At 38.2% G+C, this 21,179-nt stretch overlaps 1 protein-coding gene across 2 annotated transcripts in view; it reads left to right on the forward strand.

Moving 5' to 3' along the window:
* Window positions 1-3,696: 3,696 nt before the first annotated feature.
* The window catches only part of LOC144650974 (MAM and LDL-receptor class A domain-containing protein 2-like), a 126,119-nt gene continuing 108,636 nt past the window's right edge, over window positions 3,697-21,179 (forward strand). The window contains exons 1-10 of one of the 2 annotated variants that reach the window (XM_078510820.1): window positions 3,697-3,836; window positions 4,873-5,025; window positions 6,764-6,913; window positions 8,911-9,075; window positions 14,067-14,363; window positions 15,768-16,027; window positions 16,718-16,808; window positions 16,907-17,044; window positions 20,215-20,477; window positions 20,947-21,037. In XM_078510820.1, the coding sequence (XP_078366946.1) occupies window positions 4,980-5,025; window positions 6,764-6,913; window positions 8,911-9,075; window positions 14,067-14,363; window positions 15,768-16,027; window positions 16,718-16,808; window positions 16,907-17,044; window positions 20,215-20,477; window positions 20,947-21,037 (1,501 nt within the window). In that variant the 5' untranslated portion in view covers window positions 3,697-3,836; window positions 4,873-4,979. The remainder of the gene's footprint in view (window positions 3,837-4,872; window positions 5,026-6,763; window positions 6,914-8,910; window positions 9,076-14,066; window positions 14,364-15,767; window positions 16,028-16,717; window positions 16,809-16,906; window positions 17,045-20,214; window positions 20,478-20,946; window positions 21,038-21,179) is intronic. The other variant, XM_078510819.1, reaches the window with a different exon arrangement.

Below are 21,179 nucleotides of genomic sequence, written 5' to 3' on the forward strand. Positions count from 1 at the left end.
AGACCGAAAAAGCGAGTCACGTGAGCGACGTCGTTTTCGATGTGAACCTTGTATCATTGTAAGTGAATAATGAATATTTTGCATTTTCATGGGACTTGAATGGTTAAATTGCCGAGAAGTCAGGTCTCGAAGTTTAAACAAGGAAGCAATTTGTGATTACTTACAAACCAGTAATACAATTCTTTCAAGCGATAATACCGTATTTATTCGATTAAGCGCCCAACCTCGAATAAGCGACCACCTCGAATAAGCGCCCACCCTGTAGGTATGAAAAGTTAATAAGCGCTCATCCCCACCCCTCTAAAATGAGGGCACAAGAGGAATTTTGATTATTGTTGAAGTTGAGATAGTAAGAGACTATCCCGAAGACCGATTTTTTTTAGTTTTTGTTTTACCGAAACGTTTAATGAACATTTAAAATTCAGCTTTCGTACACCTTCATGTTTAGTTATTATACATTGTTTTCTTGCAAAATAAACGTACTACTTGCTGAAATGGTGAAAATTAAATAATAAGCGCCCTTCCTTGAATAAGCACCCACCCTTAAGGTCCACTGAAAATTTAATAAGCGCCCAGGGCGCTTAATCGAATAAATACGGTACCTTGAAATATCCCGCGAGTGACTTGACGTCATCACAGTCGGGGGAATGAATAACTGCCAGTTTTGTCAAATTTTCGTTGAAGCACTCGAAAAATTTTCGAATTATTTTTTCCAACCAAAAACTAGCGCGAGCGCTCACGAGCACTCCGAAAGCCGTCGTGCGTAAAAATAAGTCATGGGACGAAAACCGCGGGCTCAGTCACTTCTCGATCGGAGAAGTGATGTCGCCATCAACTGGCACTTGTTTCCCCGACTGATCAAGGACTTGATCCAGAGGTGTAATTACGTCATGGTTTTCTCTGGAAACACATAAATCAAAAACACCTAACTTCCAATATTCCAATTTGCTGACCGCACGCTAGCTTGAGTAACGAATGAAACACTTCCTTTCTATCAAATATTCATTCAATGTATGACCCCCTTTTAGCGATATCAGAACAGATAGTGTTCCTCTTCCTGCATTTTTGTTATCGGACAACGTCAAGGAAGAAGTCATATTCAACTGTTCTTTTGTATTTAGAATTTCACCACTCATATCGTGAATTTGATCTCGAGTAGCGGTGTGTGAACAAGTGTAATAATTTGCTTATTTTTTCAGTAACTGCTGATCTGTTTATGTAACAGTCAGATAATATGTTGACTCCCTAACGATTTCATCGTTTTTCCGGTGTTTGTTCAGACATGCCAAGTAGGCGTTTTTTCATAAGCACCAATATTCTATAGCCACCTCTTTGAGACAAGATACCACGTGCATCTCGACTCCACAAAGGGAAACGAAAATTGGTTCGATAAATATGGGGTAAAATTGCAATGTTTGACTTCGTGAAACGAACCCAAGGGAAACGAGTTTTCGTTTGATCGAGTTATCGGGTGGTTCGACTGAAATCGAGGCGGTTGGAAAAATTGGGATTTTAGTGTGGTTAACGTTAAGACTAAGCCTCTTGCAATATCTGATTAAAGAAAAATTCTTGGACTACAAAGTCAGGAACGCCGGCAACTTGACTGGAAAACGACGATGAGGACACTCAAATCCATAAGGGCTTTCTCCGTTTTGATGGACAAGCTTTCAGCCGAAGAAAGAAAAACAAAATCCACGGTTTTCATTCATCATCTTCCCACGTCCTGTCCTCGAGTTTTAAGAGGAGACAAATATTGTTTGTCGTGGCGATAAATTAATCAAAGTCACGCGAGATAAGTTTGCCGAGTTTTTTATACTCCGTCCTTCTCAACCATTTCTCTTTTGTCCATTGTATAATAGCACTATAGATCACTAGACATTGTATAATGGCTTCTCGAACAACTACAATTTATGAAGACTTTACTTTAGTATATATTGTTCACTTTAAACACTGACATCTTCCGCGGAGAAAAATAATCATTTCAGTAAGCAATATAAATTTATGAAGCGATATATTATATTAGATGGTCCAGAATAATCCACAAACAGTTTTAGTAAGGTCTCAGTCAGTTAACAAAATTTATAGTGATAGGGAATCGATCGCACCCGAATCGGTTAAAAGGCTTAAATAAAGAATTTGTGAATTAAAATATCATACATGCAGTACGATAATTGACTATTTCAACCGATTTTATGTTGAATTAACAAAAAAACCCTTCGAGATTTTTATAAAGTCGAGCTAAGTCGAACAGCCGTCAGCATGCGAAACATTTAAACATGTCAATTAAAATGGAATAAAAAAAATAAAACTGATTTATTAAAGCGTCGCAGTTGCATTCCCACGCTTAAGTTTGTTGCTATGAAATAATAAAAGGTACTCATCTGATACTCAATTATATATTGAAGATGTATTGATCGGCGTTCAAAGTCACTTGTAGAGGAGACGGGATTTGTATTTGTCCCATAGTATTATTTTTCGCACCATGCAATCACCAATCTGGAATCTGTACTAGTAGCTCGCACAATTATCCCATTTTTGCCCTGGTTAGCTTTCCATATTTATAATTCATCATATGTCATTTGCTCGGAATTTCAATTTGAGGAAGTTGAGTAAATGCGTATTTTTTCTAAAGAGAAATCTGGAATGTCGAGGCTAAGAAAGAAAAATTTTTGAAGCACTCTATGAAGGTTTCCAAGACTGAAATTTCAATAAGAACTTTATTTCTGTTTTCCCATTTGTGGTGAAAATAATAATAAAAAAAATAAAATATATGTACAGAATGAACCAAAATTTATCTAAATTCAACCTGGAAAAAACACTGTCATGAATGACGTCAGTTAAAACGTGGATGCATGTAGAATTTCTCGGAGAATGCTTTCCATTCATTGGTTTAAAAATTGAAAAATAGGAAATGTCGGGGTAAAATTGCAAATCTTCGGATTATTAAGCTAAGAATATCCTCAGCCCCAAAATAAATCTTTCTATGAAAACAATGATGAAAAGAATTTCGTAGAGGGCTTAGGCTGCTCTATGTGCACGATTTCGATATTTTCGGGACACAGTGAAACCCGACTAAAATGCAAGGCGTGCATGAGACGCACGCGTGTTTATGTTGGCGGGGGACTGGCTACTAGGCGGGAACTGCCGGGAAACCCGCGGGAAACCAGGAATGTTCAGTCTGTCACTTATCATAAATATTCTTTGTTGAAATGCTGGAGTTTAAGGTGGTCTACTTGTCGACCTTGTCGTTTTAATCAAGGAAAACTTGTTTCATTCTGGAAAATCATGACCCCAATTCCACACTCGCAGAATCAAAATAAAACCTTTTATTTTAAATAGACATTTGGCAGGTCACTTGATACTTATGAAGTATATAATTACATCTTTTCTCTCTGTTTTTCAACATCACAAGAGAAGAAACAAAGAAAGTGTTTTGGTTTCTTTATAAAACAAAGCTTAAGCGGTATGCTGTTTCCGACTGTTTGCCTTAAGATTATTTAAGCAAAGATGGATCATAGAGGCACAGATATTATGCATTGATAAATATAAAGGACTAAAATTCTTTTAATAGCAGCACAAATAAACCTGAAATCAGAGAGGGCCTTTGTTTTTCTGTCATCCAATATGATTGCTTGTATATTACAACAAACGAATGATTGACATCTATTGTGATTGCCAACACTTATGTCTGGGGATGTTTGAGGTGTTCTTCCGTGCCAGCCTCTGAGCTCTCTAGGGCACAAACTGCTCTGTCATTCCCTTCTGCGGCAGTCAGAAGTTCTTCCGCCATTCGTTCATGTAGCACGGTCTTTTAAGACTGTTGGACATTTAAAAAGGTATTATTTTAGAGCTGTTAACTTTTCGCTTGCCTTTTTCCTAGCAACTGTACTCAGGCTTTGCCATGCCTTGCAGCGCCATGCGAGTGTCGCTCGGTGAGCTGTGCCCGGCGTGTGTTTACAAAGCTCACCGAATAATTGAATTGCACTTTTAAAGGAGCTTGAAAAGAGCAAAATTGCCTGAATTCCGTGTTTTCCAATCTTCCGTAGTCAGCGTACAGATAGATAACTGCTAAGAATCATCTTTTTATGCAGCTCTTTTCATCCGCTCTTTAATTAATGCAGATTTTAGAAGCTCCAGTTGTCCCACACTAATCCGTAACACAACATAAGAGAGGTGTGATAGCCAGACGGAGAAACTCAGAAGTTTTGCTTTTAGCAACGAAATATACTTAAGCTACACTAAAAAAGCGTAAAGATAGCTATTTCCGCAGTTATTATGCTGTTTTTATCACAATACCGTTAAAAGAAAGAGAATTGTTAACGTTTTAATTTGGAACCAGCTTTCACCTGGTACAGAATGGAATTTCATAAGGGCCCCATCATGTACCGCAATCTCATTCACTATTGAATACATAGAGCATCATATGAGATGCACTTCACAAAAGGAAGATCATTTTGGCTTTGCAATATTTCTGCTGGTATATCCCTCGGAAATCGCACGCTTTCTATTTATAGACAAGGTAAAGAATTGAAATTTCTCGCCTTTTAAACCGCGTGGCTCCATCATTATGTAACGCCCCTATACCAATTTCAGGATAAGTTTGGACTTTGGATTTTTTGCGATGGTATAAATTTTAAGTGAACTAAATTCAATTTAGGTTTGGAGTTTTGGCGAGAATACTGTGTGAAGAAAATACTGAACAAAAAAAACCTCACACATGAACCCGATGCGTCCTAACAACGGGATACTGCCAACTGGCATGTCTCGATATAACACTTTTACTGTGCAATGCTTACACTATTTTTGTCCTGACCAATATCGAAATAAAAAAGTTAATATTGTCGCTGAAGTGTGTGAACATTCTTCACTTAGGCCTGGCTTCTTGTGGCTTGCAGCTCGTTCTTGTTTTGTGAGACGAGTTTTAAATCGCCGAAGCGAAGGGGAGTTGAAGTGAGAGCGGACCTTAGAGCTCCCTGAACATGGCACGGGCGTCCCTGCTCGCGCTGTTTGTGCTCTGCACAACAGGTAAGCGATTCTACCTCATATTAACTAGACATTAATCAATCGATTCTGAGAAACTATTGTCGATTTGATCACAAAAATCAAACAAAGTGAACGAAAATTAAGGCCTTTGTTTGTGTAGGATCGGTCACCATTGAGCGCTTTTTCCTTTTTTGCGGCAGCTCAACGGTTTATTATCGGAATAATTGCATTACATTTATTGCGTTATCTACCGTACTTCATTATCAATATCTCAGCGACGAATGCTTAGTTTGTAGTTAAAAACATCATTAGAGTGGCAAGCTACAATCGCAACACAAAGGATGAAACTCATACCGATCGTTACCGAAGATGATTTGTTTACGTGACATTAGTAAAGCAAGAGTGAAAGATGATAGCGGAAAATTTTCCCGCGCGAAGACCCGCGCATGGTACGAAAATTCCCAAATGTCAAGTGCCGGATACTCAGCGAATTGACGTTCAGTTTTCATCTCCTTTCAGCAAACACGTCCGCTTTCTTTCTATTTTATTAAGTGTATTAACAAACGATTGAAAAAGGATTACTTTTCGGAAAGTTTTTGCAATATCAAGGCGAAAAGACGGTGCTATATAGCTATTAAAGACCTTGCTTAGGATAACATTAATTTGTCTCGATATTTGAACTCCGGTTTGACAAGTTCGGCTGTTTTATTTTGTTTTGTTCAAAATTATTCGCGCTGAGTTTGCATTCCTCAGCATTTCTAAACAAATGCTGCTTGTCTTAAGTAAACTATTTCTTTGTTTGCGGCTCTAAAGCCATCTTTATGAGCTCAAAAGGACTTATATTTGTAACCAGATGCAACAAAGGGTTGTAAACACGATCTATGAATTTTAATTGTTGTGCAGTGTTTTGCTATTTATCGCGGATTCTGGCTTATCAAGAACAGGAAAAAAGAGTTGGAAATACAGTAGTTTTACAGAAAAAACGTTGAACAGGGAAGTTTTTGACGAATGTGCCGACATTACAGGGGTAGGGAATGGAGTTTGGTTGCGTTAGCGTCACGCACGTGGACTGAATATGCATTTTGTGCATAGTTAGTAGTATGTTTTGTGGAAGTGCTCTGTGGGAAGTGTTTTTGCTAAGACTGCGGTCTTGGAATATCCAAATATTCTCTTTTATGAGGTAACTGATTTTAAATAACCCTTTGTAACGTGATTAAGCCATAAGAACCGTCCATTTTTGTTTTGTTTGCTTCTTTATATATAAGCTTATCGATCGTGCGTGCCCTCGATCGTCGTAAAAATGGCGGGAATTCAGTTCTTTGCAGACGTAAAAAGGTCGAGTTAACTCATATGTGACACAAATGTTAAACGTAGCAGTTATGATTTGGTTGAGTGTTTGAATGAAGTGTGTTTGTCATGAAGTTTTAGTCAGAACTTCATGCAGTGGCAAAACTTCAACCAAGGTCAGCGCGTAAGCTTGTTTACTTTTCTCTATTCAAGCTGTCATAACAGAGCCTTTTTGAAAGCCTTTTTACGTTTTTTATCAGACAGAAACGTTCTGTTTTTCTGATAACTATTTTTCTTCAAAACACGCGTTTTGTTACTAGCTAATGACCCATTTAAGCGCGAAACGCTGTGCTGAAAACATGTTTTGGAAGCAACTTGGACAAGAGAAGAACCATAATTTTTCAAGAGCTGAAGAGTAATTATTAATCAATTAATTGACCGTTAACTATCATAAGTTGATTAAATTTGTCAATTTTTTCAATCTTCTTTGCAGGGGCTACTGCTCAAAATTGCAATTTTGAGTCTGGCTTATGCAATTACAAACAAGACCAGACTGACAAGTTTGACTGGAGATGGTTCCATGGACGAACTGGTTCTGGAGGCACAGGACCGTCTTCTGATCACACACCGAAATCCAATACTAGTAAGTACAAATCATGAATCATGTTGGGCTTCACTTAACATTAGTGTTTCTTCAAACTTTGTTGTATCACTGGCTGTATGTAACCTGACTTGGTTCACGTTTTTATACAACAGAAGACAGCCTCTTTTTTGGGTTAAGCTTGTTTATTCCCTTCCTTGATAACTTTTTTTGATTATTCACAATACAATACTTACAATTTGGCTAATCTTGCAAACTAATACTGTCGATTGCATCTACCTGTGAACGCACGCGCTGAAAACATGTTTTCAAATGATGTCAAACGTCAGCGTTTCAGGTGTCAAACTTTGAAGTTTAGCAGTTCGTAACGGCAACTTTCGCGCCGAAAATTCAACACATTCCGGTTTCGAAATGGCGGAAAGATTAGATATAGAAACTTCTTCTGAGAAACTGATGCTGATCTGTGTCGATATGCATACACAGGTTCACTTGAATCATTTCTAGTGTAAAGTTTCGCCCGTACTCAGTGTTTATGGTGAGTATTTTGAGTGCAAAAGTTCGCGTTTCGGTCGGCTAAACTTCACAGTTTGACACCTGAAACGCTGACGTTTGACGTCATTTGAAAACATGTTTTCAGCGTGTGCGTTCACAGGTAGATGCAATCGACAGTAATACGAAACTCATGAAAACTGCCTTGTCACAAAACAGGGATGGCCGAGCCGTTGGGAGGGGAGGGGGGGGGGGGCTTTAGCTCAGCCCCACTTTTACCCAAAAAATAAAGAATTCATAAGAGAAGAGTCCCTTAAGCCCCCCCACCCACTTCGAGTCACTAGTCAGCCCCCCTAATTGGAAAATATTCCACCGTCCTTGCAAAACTGAGTGCAACTTAATTGTCATGAAAATGACTACTGGTAGGGTGCAGCCCCTGCAGTATACAAGCAGACTGCTTAGTTCCCATCGTCAGGTTATTTGGGAGCTTATGGGTAACGACAGCAGCTTGGATCTGGACAGCTTTGAGGTGTTCTTTGCAGGGTTCCCAACATTTTTTGATGGCATGTACTTGATATATTTTTTTTTAATTTGTTGCTTCAAGTACATGGATTAATTCCTCGCGAAGCGAGGCCGAAGGCCGAGTGTAGCGGAGTGTATAATTTTGTCCCTCAAAGGGCTCAGGCGGGATGAAATCTCGTGTGGAGTTTACGGTCATATATATTTGTGAGCTTGGTGTGTGGCAGAAATGACGTCACACGGCCGCGCGCTGGTGGCCTAATGGTAAGGCGTCGAACTTGAAATCAGATATTCGGGACTGAGGACGGGGGTTCGAATCCGGCTAGGGTTTTTTTTTTTTCCTTTTTTTTTTGCGGGTTCGAATCCTGAGCCTTTAATTTTTATCTGATTTCCACGAAAATTTGCCATTTCGTTCTGAACCCATTGTTGCTGATGTCAAGGCTGATCGGGATTTCTCCATCCATTGAAAAGATAATCATCTCTGTTTAGTTCCTGTTGCTGTTGCTGTAATTGTTGTTGTTGTCTACGCGTCACTATTTTCTCGAGCAGACTGTAATCGAATATTTCTCTCCTTCGATTCTAATTGTAAGCTCGCTGCATCCCTTCCCTTCTTAATTGTAATCTATCCTGTAGCTGTTCAGTTGCTATTCTACTAAAAGTCTGTCTGTATAATTTTGTCTCAGTAATTGTAATCTGTTTCGCTCTTCGTTGCGGGACGCGAATGAGAGGCGGCTGTATTCGCCGCTACTGTAATCGTGCAGTTCGTTGTTGTTCAGTTTCTGCTTGTATTCTGTCCGCGGTATTTTGTCGAAGTCTCTGTAATCGTGCAGTTCGTTGTTGTTCAGTTTCTGCTTGTATTCTGTCCGCGGTATTTTGTCGAAGTCTCTGTAACCGCGTAGTTTGTTGTTGTTCAGTTTCTGTTTCTATTCTGTCTGCTGTATTTTGTCCGTTACTAGGCAACAATAACCCAGAGCTTCGCGAGGCCCTGCGAGTCACGTATTACTAGTAAGCATTTTGTTTGTCATTTACAGTTTTAACCATTGGTGGTAATTCAAATGGTGCAGCATGCGTGTTCCCATTTACTTACCGTGGCACAACATATACCAAATGCACAGATGCTCGCCATATTCTTCTCTGGTGCTCAACAACAAACAATTATCCTTCAGATGGCAAATGGGGAAACTGTGTGCCGAGCAGTAAGTTCCATCTAAGTAAAACAATTTGACATGTACATGTTTGCCCCTCTTTGATGGCCCACCTTTAATGTGTGGTTCCAGAAAATATCCATATCCCCCATGTAGGGATTTGTCCTATGACCCCCCCCCCACCCCTCTGGAAATTCCAATTTTACTTCATACATTGCTTTTAAGTTTTGGTCTTTGTGCCCCCCCCCCTCCCCCGAAATTTCCAATCCCTTCTGTGGGGGGGGGGGGGAGGAGTATGGATATTTTCTGGAACCACACAATAAACAAACTGCCAATTGTCTCTGACTTATGCCTTCCAACTAAATTTAATCTTATGTTGTAGAAGTAAGCAATTAAGCAATAACCTTTGCTTGGCAAAAAGGGTGGTTGCCTTTGACAAGAGGTTTCACTTTATATAACCATGGAAATTATCATATGGGAATTAAGTGTGGTGGCAAGAAAAAAAATTGTTCCTTATACCCCTACTGAGTTTTCAGCTTAAACATCAAAATCTCTTGGGTAAACATACAATATATACTAGTTATGCAACGCTTTCGAGTGGTATACATATAGGTTATTCACCAGCCGGGAGGTCCGTATTGGGAAAAACTGTGCCCGAGGTCTTGGATACCGCCCGAGGCCGCAGGCCTCGGGCGGTATCCAAGACTGAGGGCACAGTTTTTCCCAATACTGACCGACCAAGGCTGGTGAATAACGTTTTTATTTTTTTTTCCTACTTTATTTGTTTTTAAAAGAAACCTAGGAAGATTTTTTCACAAAATCTTTGTTTGTATACGCGCGTCATTTTAATGTTGTGTCGATCGACGGATTAGCAAGAGTGTAATTAAAATGCTGCCTGTTTGTTATTTAATTCGGAATAAAATAGCCTCGCTTAAATGAGCCGAACTAACAGAAAGGTTTAGCATATTAAATTGACACTGAAGAGATTCAATAAAAGAAATTGAAGTAGTAAATATGGCGTAAATGTAAAATCAAGGCAAAGCATTTATATCACTCACAACGACAAGCAATCATTCGGCTTATCGAAAAAAAAGACAAAGACAGGAGACACATTGAAAATTGGAGACCTATATCCTTGCTTAATGTGGATTATAAGATCGGCTCTAAAGCTCTAGCAACCAGGTTGGAAAAGGTTCTACCACACATTATTCATGCAAATCAATGTGCATATGTTAAAGGCAGGACTATTTTTGACGCAATTAGATCAATTAACGATGTCATGGAATATACCAAAATCTACAACATTCCCGGTTTAATGACAACCTTCGACTTTAAAAAAGCTTTCGATTCTTTAAATTGGCAGTATCTATTCAACACACTAGAAACTTTTAATTTTGGGGATTCCTTTATCAGATGGGTCAAGGTTCTTTATTCTGATATCTCGAGCTGTGTAATGAACAATGGCTTTGCATCGGATCTTTTTGAAATTAAACGTGGGGTGCGACAAGGTGACCCTTTGTCGCCTTACCTTTTTATTATCGCGCTTGAAGTTCTTAATATTGCAATACGCCAAAACAAAGAAATCGAAGGTATTAAAGTGGGCAATGAAGAAGTAAAACTAACTGTTTTCGCCGATGATCTTACTACTTTCGTAAAAAACACGAGATCCTTCTTTTCATTAAAGGAAGTTATAAATAAATTTGGATTTGTTTCTGGGTTGAAACTAAACGAAGAGAAAACGGAGGCATATTGGCTTGGCAGCCTACATAACTACCCTGAAGATCTAGACCTTGGAACAGACAAGGTCAACAAGCCAATAAAGATTTTAGGTATATATTTCACCTACGACTGGCAAAAATTCCAAGAACTCAATTTTGAAAAAATTATTAACTCCATAAAAAAATCTTTGACTACATGGCAATGGAGAAATTTAACTTTACTTGGAAGAATTCAAATCATCAAGACCTTCGCAATTCCAAAGTTTATGTTCCGAGCCTCTCAAATTCCCCTTACAAAAGAAATTATCAAAGAGATAAACTCCGTTCTCTTTAAGTTTGTATGGAAATCTGGAAGAGATAAAATAAAGCGCAAAACTCTGATCAGTGACTTTAAAAATGGGGGATTGCGAATGCCCCATATAGAGACACTCATTAAAACACAAAGAATTATGTGCATGAAAAAATATTCGGAGAGCTATGACAGCATCTGGAAGGTGTTCCTAGATAATTACCTTTTCGATTTTGGAGGCTCCTTCTTGCTGAATTGCAATTACGATGTGAAATATCTTCCAAAGTCATTTCCAAAGTTCTATAGAGAATGTCTGAATGAGTGGGCAAATTACAAGGAAAAGCTCATTTCCACTCCTGCGAACGTGTTAGATGAATTCATTTGGAACAACAAGTTCATTTGTATAGACGGAAAACCGCTGTTTAGAAATAAAATAGTCAAGAAAGGTATAATCAAATTACGTGACTTGTTAAATGACACAGGTAAACTTAAGACTTGGGACGCATTACAGAACAAAAATATAACAATGGCTGAACACTTCCTTCTTATGAGTATTTTTGACACTATCCCGTTGGAATGGAAAGCTATTTTAAAACAACAATTACAAATAATTCGCGCCGACACAAACGATTCCAAAGACGTTGTTTTCCCGACGACTTCGAAGGTGCTATATTGGGATCTTGTGAAGAAGATAGAGGCTGCTCCGACATCAAAACGTAAATACGAAGAATTATTTCCAACAACTGATTTGCCATGGCAAGATATTTATAACCTTCCTAGGAGCGTAACTGTTTATTCCAAAACTAGAGAATTCCAGTATAAGTTATTACACAGAATTGTGTTCACTAATAAAGCCCTTTATAAAATGGGTCTAGTTCCTTCCTTCTCGTGCACGTTTTGTGGTGAATCTGAGGAATCCCTTGAGCATTTATTCATTCACTGTGAAATTACATCTGGCTTTTGGATTTCAGTAAAGGAATGGCTTCAAAACTACCTTACTGACGTTAATAATTTAAATGCTTTTAATATAACATTTGGGTTTTTTAGAAAAAATCTTCCTTTACTAAATCATATCATCATCTTATGTAAGCAAGTAATTTTTCAATGTCGAAACCTCAATATAAAGCCATCTCTTTCATTATTGAAAGCCAGGATAAAAATAACGTACAATTTAGAACTTGCCATAGCTAAACAAAACAAAAACCTAAAAAATCATAGCGAAAAATGGAAAGAGCTTCTCCCTGTTTTTCAACAGTAGAGTTAATATTTTATAATTTTTTTGACGGAAATCATAATTAGACACTTCTTGTATTTCTCGCATCGTGTGATTGTAATTTTTTTTTTTTCCCTTGTTCTTCTTTTTTTTTTTTTTTTTTTTCTCTATAGACTAAGTGTAAGTATAGTGTTAGTTTTCTTCTTCTACTCAACAATTATATTTGTATTTTAGTAATGTAAGTAGTGTAAGTAAGTAGTTTAAGTTATCTTTTTGTAAGTAGCCTTTTTTTCTGTAAGTGATGTAAGTACCTGTATCAATTGATTTGTAAATAAGCTTTTTTGTGTGTGTGTGTTGCAAATAAATTAAAAAAAAAAAAAAAAAAAAAAAAAAAAAAAAATTTATATCATTGATTAAACTGAACACTTTTAAATCGATTTCGGCTTCCCGATGAATGTTTTGAAAGGAATTGTGTTCGTAAGATAGTAATTCCTTCTCGGACTAAAAAATATTATCTCCTGAAACACAGTTTCGGTACAGCTAAACATAACTGTTTTTAACGTATTAATAAACTCTGCGTTGATTCCCAGCAGAATTTCGTACGGCACAATATTGCGAGAATTATTTTGACTGTTTTTAATTAAAGAACCTCATTTTCTTGAATGATGTCAACTAGTGTTTTGTTTTGGCAAAAAAGTGGCCGATAAAAGGCAGTTGTTACTCAAAATTGAAGTTAAAAACCGGTGCAGCTTACCGCAATGGCGTTAAAATGATTGCGAAATGTACAAACAAGACAAACAACCACAAACTACGAAACTAGAACTCGATTTTGTCGATAAAGAAATGTTTACTCGCCTTTGGAAGAACTTCGAGGCCTTTAATTCCACTTCTATTTTGTCCTTTCTCATTTACAACGACTGGTGAGCAGCTATTTCGATTTTACAGAGCAAATCTTTCATGTTTTCGTTCGTACAACGCAGCAAAATGATTTCGCGCGGAAAGTACACTCGACGATTCATCTCGCAACGGATACCGCCCGCTGTGAGCGGGCCGGATTGGAGAATACCGCCCGCTCCCGGAACCAATCAGATCGCAGGATTTGTAGAATACCGCCCGCTCACGAACAAAGAAAAAAATAATATGGAATATCCCATGATTCACTTGTATTTTCTTGGTGTATACAAAGGAAACACAAATGACAAGTGGGATATTCCATAGTATACAACGAGAAAGTGTTGTGTAACTATTTTATACCATGCCATAGAAAATACACTTACTAAATTTCATCGAGAATGAGATCGCAGCGCACCTTGGGAAGGTTGGGTTGAATACCGTCAAATACACAACGGCTTTCCTGTATTCTGATTGGCTGTATTTTCTATGGCATGGTTTAAATAATATTACAGCATAGATAAGGTTTTTGTGATATCCAGAATAATATAATTTGATCATCATTTTGATAAGTGTTCATTGCAGGAAAAAACTCTGAGCCAGTAAATTTTAGTGTTCACTTGCTACCAGTTGAATATTTATTGCCATCTCTCAGACACAGTCACCGCTATTATTATTAATATTACTGCTATAATTATTATTATTAGTAAACCTTATCCATGTATTTGCCAAACTCTGGTCATCCAAAGTGACCAGAGCTGGGATCAGTGGAAAAGGAGTTGAAAGAAAACAGTTGGCAAACAGAACGCTAAAGGCAAAAGCCAGTTTTAATCCCTTGTAAAGTCCTTATTTACTGCACAGCATGCGGAGATTGACTGAGGGTGACTGAGTTAATTTCCAAACTCTTGACTGTATTCATTTGTCATTTCAGCTGTTTATCCCTATGGCTGTTATCAGACATACAAAGGAGACCATATATTACGGTCAACAGTGAAGACAGGCATCAAAGGATCAGATGTGATACAACAGTGTATAACTGCAGCAAACAAAATCACAAATAAACTGTTCCAAGGCATTGGCATAAGGAACTTTGGCTCGCGTGGGTATGGTTGCTATGCTGATGTTCAGGCTGAACTGCGATACAATAAACATGGACCGTCTGCTAATTGTGGCTCAGAAGGGCTAGGTGCTCAGAACACTAATGCCACTGCTGTGTTTTTGTTTACAGGTGAGTTTTAGTTTTTATTACCCAACATAATTATTGTCAAGGTAAAATGGAACAAAAGGAATACAAATGAAAGATCATCGCAGTATTGCACTCAACTTATCAACTTACGCAGTTGAGAAAAGCAAGCCTGAAAAAAATTCAGGCTTGAATGGGAATTGAACCCATGATCTCTGCGATACTAGTGCAGCGCTCTAACCAACTGAGCTATCAAGCCAACTGGGAGCTGGTCACTTGTGAGTTCGTAATATACATTGATTTCATATCTTCTCCATCCACGGGTATATTACCAACTCACAAGTGACCAGCTCCCAGTTGGCTTGATAGCTCAGTTGGTTAGAGCGCTGCACTAGTATCACAGTGATCATGGGTTCGATTCCCGTTTACCGTAAGCCTGAATTTTTTTCAGGCTTGCTTTTCTCAACTGCTTAAGAGGAAATCCGCCAGGACTTCGAGTAGTTATTGGACAAAATTATGTACCAAAACTATTTACACCTGATTGCAAGCTTTTGTGTTACTGCTTCAAATATCTTATCGAAAGAAATCTTTTCTAACAACACCACACATCGAAAACACATTTTGAAGTTCCGCTGAATTCCACTGAATCGCTTAAAAGATGTAAGCTTTTGCCCATAGCTTGTGAACTTTAAATATCATTTTCTCAGACTCGGATAAGAAATTGTTGTACCAGAATTATTTCCACGTTATTGCAAACTTTTTTGTTACTGCTTCAAATATCTTATCAAAAGAAATCTTTTCTAACAACACCACACATCGAAAACACATTTTGAAGTTCCGCTGAATTCCACTGAATCGCTTAAGACGAATTTACAAAATGGCTACACGTGAGATTTTTCCTATACCTTGTGAACTTTGAAATTCATTTTCTCAGATTCTGATAAGAAATCGTTGTTGGTGTTATCACGGATAATTACTTACATCTTTACCTTTTATTAAGGGTAGAAAATAACGCAATAGGATTTAAATTATTCTGGAAATTGATTTTTGTCCAACTTTAATAAATATTACTCGACTTCCTAGTGGATTCCGTCTTAAGTTGAGTACATTACTGCGATGATCTTTCATTTGCTTAAAATGTATATCCGCAGTACAAAAATATGAATTTCATATATATTCATTTCATAAAAGGAATACTGCGAAACATTCATTTGGTACCTTTGTGCAATTGTTTGTGACTCATGGACAGTAACTGTGCTTATTGGCTTGAAACTGAATGATTTATATAATATAGCCCTGGGCTGAAAAGAGATAGATTTCAGTCACTTGATCTGATACAGTTCGTCATGGCTGTTTTATCTTAAGAGCTTAAGTTAATAAATGCTGTTTATTGCACTTGTTATTATATCTTCAATACTTAAATTTAAGCCCCAATTTAATTTTTTCTAGGTCGATATGTGTACATCGAGGCATCATCCCCTCGAAAAAATGGAGATTTTGCACGTCTTTCTAGCCCTGTGGTCTCTGTGTCGCAGCAAAGTACAAAGTGCTTGAGGTTTTGGTATCATATGTATGGTCCTCACATATCATCATTGAATGTGTATACCAACACAACTACTCTAGGATCTGCAATCTGGTCAAAAAAAGGAACACAAGGGAATAGTTGGAAACTAGCCAAAGTAGATATTCAAATGAGCCAATCATATTCGGTAAGTTTAGGGAGTTTATGGTTAGCATGTTGGATTCTGGTTCAAGCTGTCTTGATATGATATGATATTATACTTAATTTACCCTTGAATTTGTAGAGTAGCTTTATCATATCTAGTATCTCCTAGCATTACCACCCCAATGTTGACAGTATAACAGGCAAAGACCAGACCACAACACCAGGAACTTTAGACCCTACTCTTTGTGATAAGTGTGTGGGTTCTTTAATGTCTCCTCATCTCCGTAACGGTGAAGATGCAGGAGACAGGCCCTATGACGTATCTTCCTTATCTTAAAAGACTAGAACATCTAACCATTTGCATATGTCATTGCAAAGGCAGCACATTCTCCTAAGTAATTTTAAGACCCTAATCGTTAGTCTGGTTTATGGCCCAGAGCCAAGACCTCCTGGTTGTAGTTTGACACTCTACCAATAGAGCTAACTGGTCAACACTGGCCACCAGTGCTTGGTTCAAGCACTGATCATGCACTGGTGATCGGCGTCATGGTGTTGTTCTTGGTCAAGACACTTAACTCCACAGTACCTCCCTCCTAATCTAGTTTATGCAGTACCTATGCCAGCTGTGTCCCTATTTCAGAGTAAAACATTTTTTTATCCAATTGCCTGTAATGTGTTGTTTGATACTGATAATGTATCTACATGATTTTCCTTTTGTTCATTATATATTTAGGTGGTTTTTGAAGGAATCAGGGGAATATCTTATAGAGGCGACATTGCTGTGGATGACATCAAGTTGGACGATGGATCATGTGCATCATCTGGTGAGCACTTGTAGAATGACTCTTTAACTTCTGACTGATAGTTCAAATGTCCATGAACACTGCCACATTTTTTGTTTGCTTACCTTTTGTCTTTCCAGGTGTGTGTGACTTTCAGCAAGATCTGTGCGCCTTCACTCAGGACAAAACAGACAACTTTGAATGGACTCGAAACAAGGGTGCAACACCAACACCCGGGACAGGACCATTAGTTGACCACACCCTAGGATCTAGTCTAGGTAAGAAATTATTTGTAACACCAGCAGGGTTCTAGATAAGTTTTAAAGGCAATGTGTTATTACACTGATCCAGTAATTCTGCTTTTCCAAAAAAAATCAGTCAGTGAGTCAGTGAGTCAGTCAGTCAGTCAGTCGGCTTCAACAACCCGCCACAGACACAGTGAGTTTATATATAATTAGTTTTTAGTTAGTTTATTGTAATCATCTAGTAGATAACTTAGTAACAGTTCTAGTTAGTAATTAATTAAGTCAGTCAGTCAGTCAGTCAGTCAGTCAGTCAGTCAGTCAGTCAGCATTAAATGTACCATGGTATGCAGAAAACGTAGCATGTAGAGCAGAACTAGGTCGATACCCTTTAGCAATAGACATTAAAGCATCTATCTTATGCTATTTTCAAAGATTAGAACATAAGATAACCAATCCCATATTAAATGATGCATTTCTTTACGCCAGAAAACATACTAAATCTGTTAGTTTATTAAATGATGATGAAGCATTAGGAATTCTCTCCGATAATGACACATCAGCCCCACAACTTTCAACGATTTCTTGCTCTAAAATTAAACATAGGTTAAGAAAAAATTATTTCCAAAATTGGTCAAAGGTCCGAAATTGCGCGTCAGTTAGCTCTAGAGAAAAATTCACTCACAAAGAATTTAAAAAAGATTACCAATTAGAAGAGTATCTCACTACAGTTAAAAATCCAGCGCATCGAATAAAAATAACTAAGCTAAGATTAGGGGTACATTCCCTACGCATACAGACTGGAAAATATGAAAATGCAAGAGCATCCATACCAGCTGAAGAAAGAAAGTGCTTGGTATGTAAGGAAAACCACATAGAGGACGAACAGCATTTTTTAATGTATTGCAAAGGGTATAATGATATTAGAAAAGAGCTTCATTCAATCGTGTCACAAACTGATCCTCGCTTTGTAGATTTAACTGATCATGAAAAAATAAAGTACCTTCTTAAACTAGATAATTATGCTACCTCTAGAATCATAGCTAAATATATCTTCCTAATGTTTCAAAAAAGAAAAGAAATTTTAAATTGAAAGTTATATCAATAAATAGTTGTATAATTAATAGTCCAATAATTGAAGGCGTAAGCGCAAGAAACGCACTTTGTGTTTTGGCCAAATTGAAAATTCTCACAAACAACTCCAAATTTCGCACGCAAGTTCGTTTACGTGTGCTCAACACTGCCCTGTATTTAATTTTGCTGGTCTTTCCTTCGTTTTCGAAAAATAACACATGCAAAAAGACAAGGTTTTTGCTGGCGCGGTGTCTTTTGACTTTTCTTTTACAAACGATAAACAAAGGAAACCTTTTGTTTCTCAAGACGATGAAGTCAGCTAAATTTTTAGGGTTACAGTCCTAGCCCTAACGCAAAACGGGTAACCCCAAGGCCGTAGGGTCGGGGTTAGAGTTTCAGATTAGGGTTACAGACTTAGCCCTAACGCAAAAGCCTAGCCCTAACGCAAAAAAAAAAAAAAAAAAAAAAAAACAAGCAAAAACTTAACACTAACCCCAAGGGATTAGGGTTAAGCCGTTTCAAGTTAAGTTTAGGATCAGAGTCAGCCTCAACCTTTAGATCGCGCTTTTAATGCAGTAAGCTTTCACGCCAGTTTGCTTGCAGCCAGCTTTTTCTGCAGTCTGCTTGTGGTTAGCTAGTTTCTGTTGTTTCGGGCAAGACTATTTTACTCTGTCACCGTTAGCTGTAATTTGCCGAGGTGAAAGTGAAATAAAGACTGTTTGTTGATTGAATACGTTTGCTCGTGTTGTCACATTATACTAGTTTTGCTTTCAGTTCAGTGCCGCCGGCTTGCTCTCACTTCTATCTCCACTCCTTACATCATCACACATCTACAAAATCCCGCGAAAACAAGATAAACTTATGAGGTTTTCGTTCGCACGAATCGATAGATTCATTGATGAATATTTAATGAGACACAGAAAATATTTTGCGAAGGGAAGGTGTCCTGGGGAACATATAAAGAATTTTTTAAAGTCTAAAACCAGGTCACTTCTCGGCAACTTTGTCGCGGCAGCACCCAAGCGGATCCTGCAAAACTCGCGTTGACGAAGTTCCCGGCAAGAAACCTCTTGTTTTAGACTCTCTATGCCGCCAGGCTCAAAACTACCTTGGTTTGTGCAACGTTTTTTCCGAAGCGCTAAACAGCGCTGTTGTACAAAACAAAGGCAGAAACATCACTCAGTTCTTCGAGTGATGCTGTAAACTTACGGGTATTCAGACTTAATGATGTCCTTCAACCACCTGGCAGCAGCACTTACGCTAAAACTAACCAAAGGCTTCAAATGATTTTCAGGAACAAACGGCCATTTTTTTTTTCTCTTTCCTCTCACGTGACGCCTATCAGGTGACATCGCGTCAGAATGTGTTCAGTCCAGTCCTTTTCTTAAAGCGAATCCTCAAAATGGTGGATAGGAACTAAAATCATGGCTCTGACACGTTTTTCAACCTCCCCGGACAGTTAAATAACGCTAGAAGGAAAGATTTACACGCGATGTGTCGAAAAACTCATGCTGCTGGCTGACGGTGGAGAACGTAAGCTTTGCAAACGCCTTTGTTCTTTGCATACGTAATTTCTAAAAAACGAAGCTAGATTCAGCGAATTTGAATACAGATCAATGTTAAGCACACGTAAACGAACTTGCGTGCGAAATTTGGAGTTGTTTGTGACATTTTTTTAATTTGGCCAAAACACAAAGTGCGTTTCTTGCGCTTAGGCCTTCAATTACCGTAAACGTTTGCATTGTAATTTCATTGTTTGTTATTAAGTAATTTGTTAGCATAGTTGCTATAACACCTTTATTGTAACTAGACCAATGCCTCCCTTTGGAGTGTAAGGCACAATAAAGATTTACTGTTACTGTTACTGTTACTCAGTCAGTCAGTCAGTCAGTCAGTCAGTCAGTCAAAGTGATAGAAACAGAGTTCATGTTTCTGTTATAAAACCAGTACAGACAATTTGAGCATGTAATAGCATATGGTTTCAAGTGGTGGGTTTCTATTGGTTGTGGCAAACATATCAATAAAAAAATAGAATGACCATAGTTGTCACGCCACCAGCAACTACCAGCATAAAGTCAATCTTGCAAAGGCCTACAGGTAAAGTAAGAACTGGTTTCTTTGTTTCCTTATAGGATATTACATGCTGTTTGAAGCCTCTGGACAAAGCAGTGGCGCCAAGGCCAGGATAATGAAAACTTACCCTAAGACATCCTCCACTGGAAATTGCCTTACCTTTTGGTATATGATGTATGGTTCTTCACTTGGAACACTCAATGTCTATCAAAAAGTCGGAAACAGTCTTGGCAGTGCAATTTGGAGCATCTCGGGTGATCAGGGTCTTCAAAGGACTTGGCTGAGAGGACGAGTCACACTAAACAGTACAACTCAATTCAGTGTAAGTTTATCAAGTCAACATGACTTCCAATTGGTTATTGAGTGTTAACTTTCCTCAAGGCTTTGAGCACATTGGGTAAGCAAGGTGATAGAGGATAAAGATTGTTGTCCTTTCATTAAACCAGATTTGCTCTGTGCTGGACTATCGTACATGCACCACGGTCCAATGATCTCCTGCAAAGATTCGGTAGCGTTGATGAGTAGTGATTTGATCTGCAACTGATCAGCTAAATGAACTGCACATGTAATCCAAGGGCTGGCCATCAGGTCATATACTGCTGAGGGGGAAGACTGCTGGCTGCATTAGCTCCAGTTTAACTTTTTCTTCGAAATGACACTTACTTTACTTACTTATCCTCATCGGGCCCATGAGGATCCCCCTCACCCCACTACTTAAATAACAGGAATAAAGGATAGACACTTGTAAGTGCAGTTGAAATTAAGAAAATTAACAGGCATATTTTATGCAGGTTGTCTTTGAGGGAGTCAGAGGAACTGGTGCCAGAAGTGACATTGCCATTGACGATGTTTCAGTGGCTCGAGGCGAATGTGCCAATCGTGGTTAGTGATCCTTCATAATTGCAAGATAATATTGTTTGTGATCCCCTGTTTTAGCATTTGTAACTTGACTTCACGGAGAAGTCCATAATACTAGGGGTATCAAATGGTCTTTGTGAGCATGCAAGCACAGCATTTTTCTTTG

The sequence above is a fragment of the Oculina patagonica genome, chromosome 4, assembly GCF_052425735.1.
Source record: "Oculina patagonica isolate OP01 chromosome 4, crgOcupat, whole genome shotgun sequence".
Classification (NCBI taxonomy): Eukaryota; Metazoa; Cnidaria; class Anthozoa; order Scleractinia; family Oculinidae; genus Oculina; species Oculina patagonica.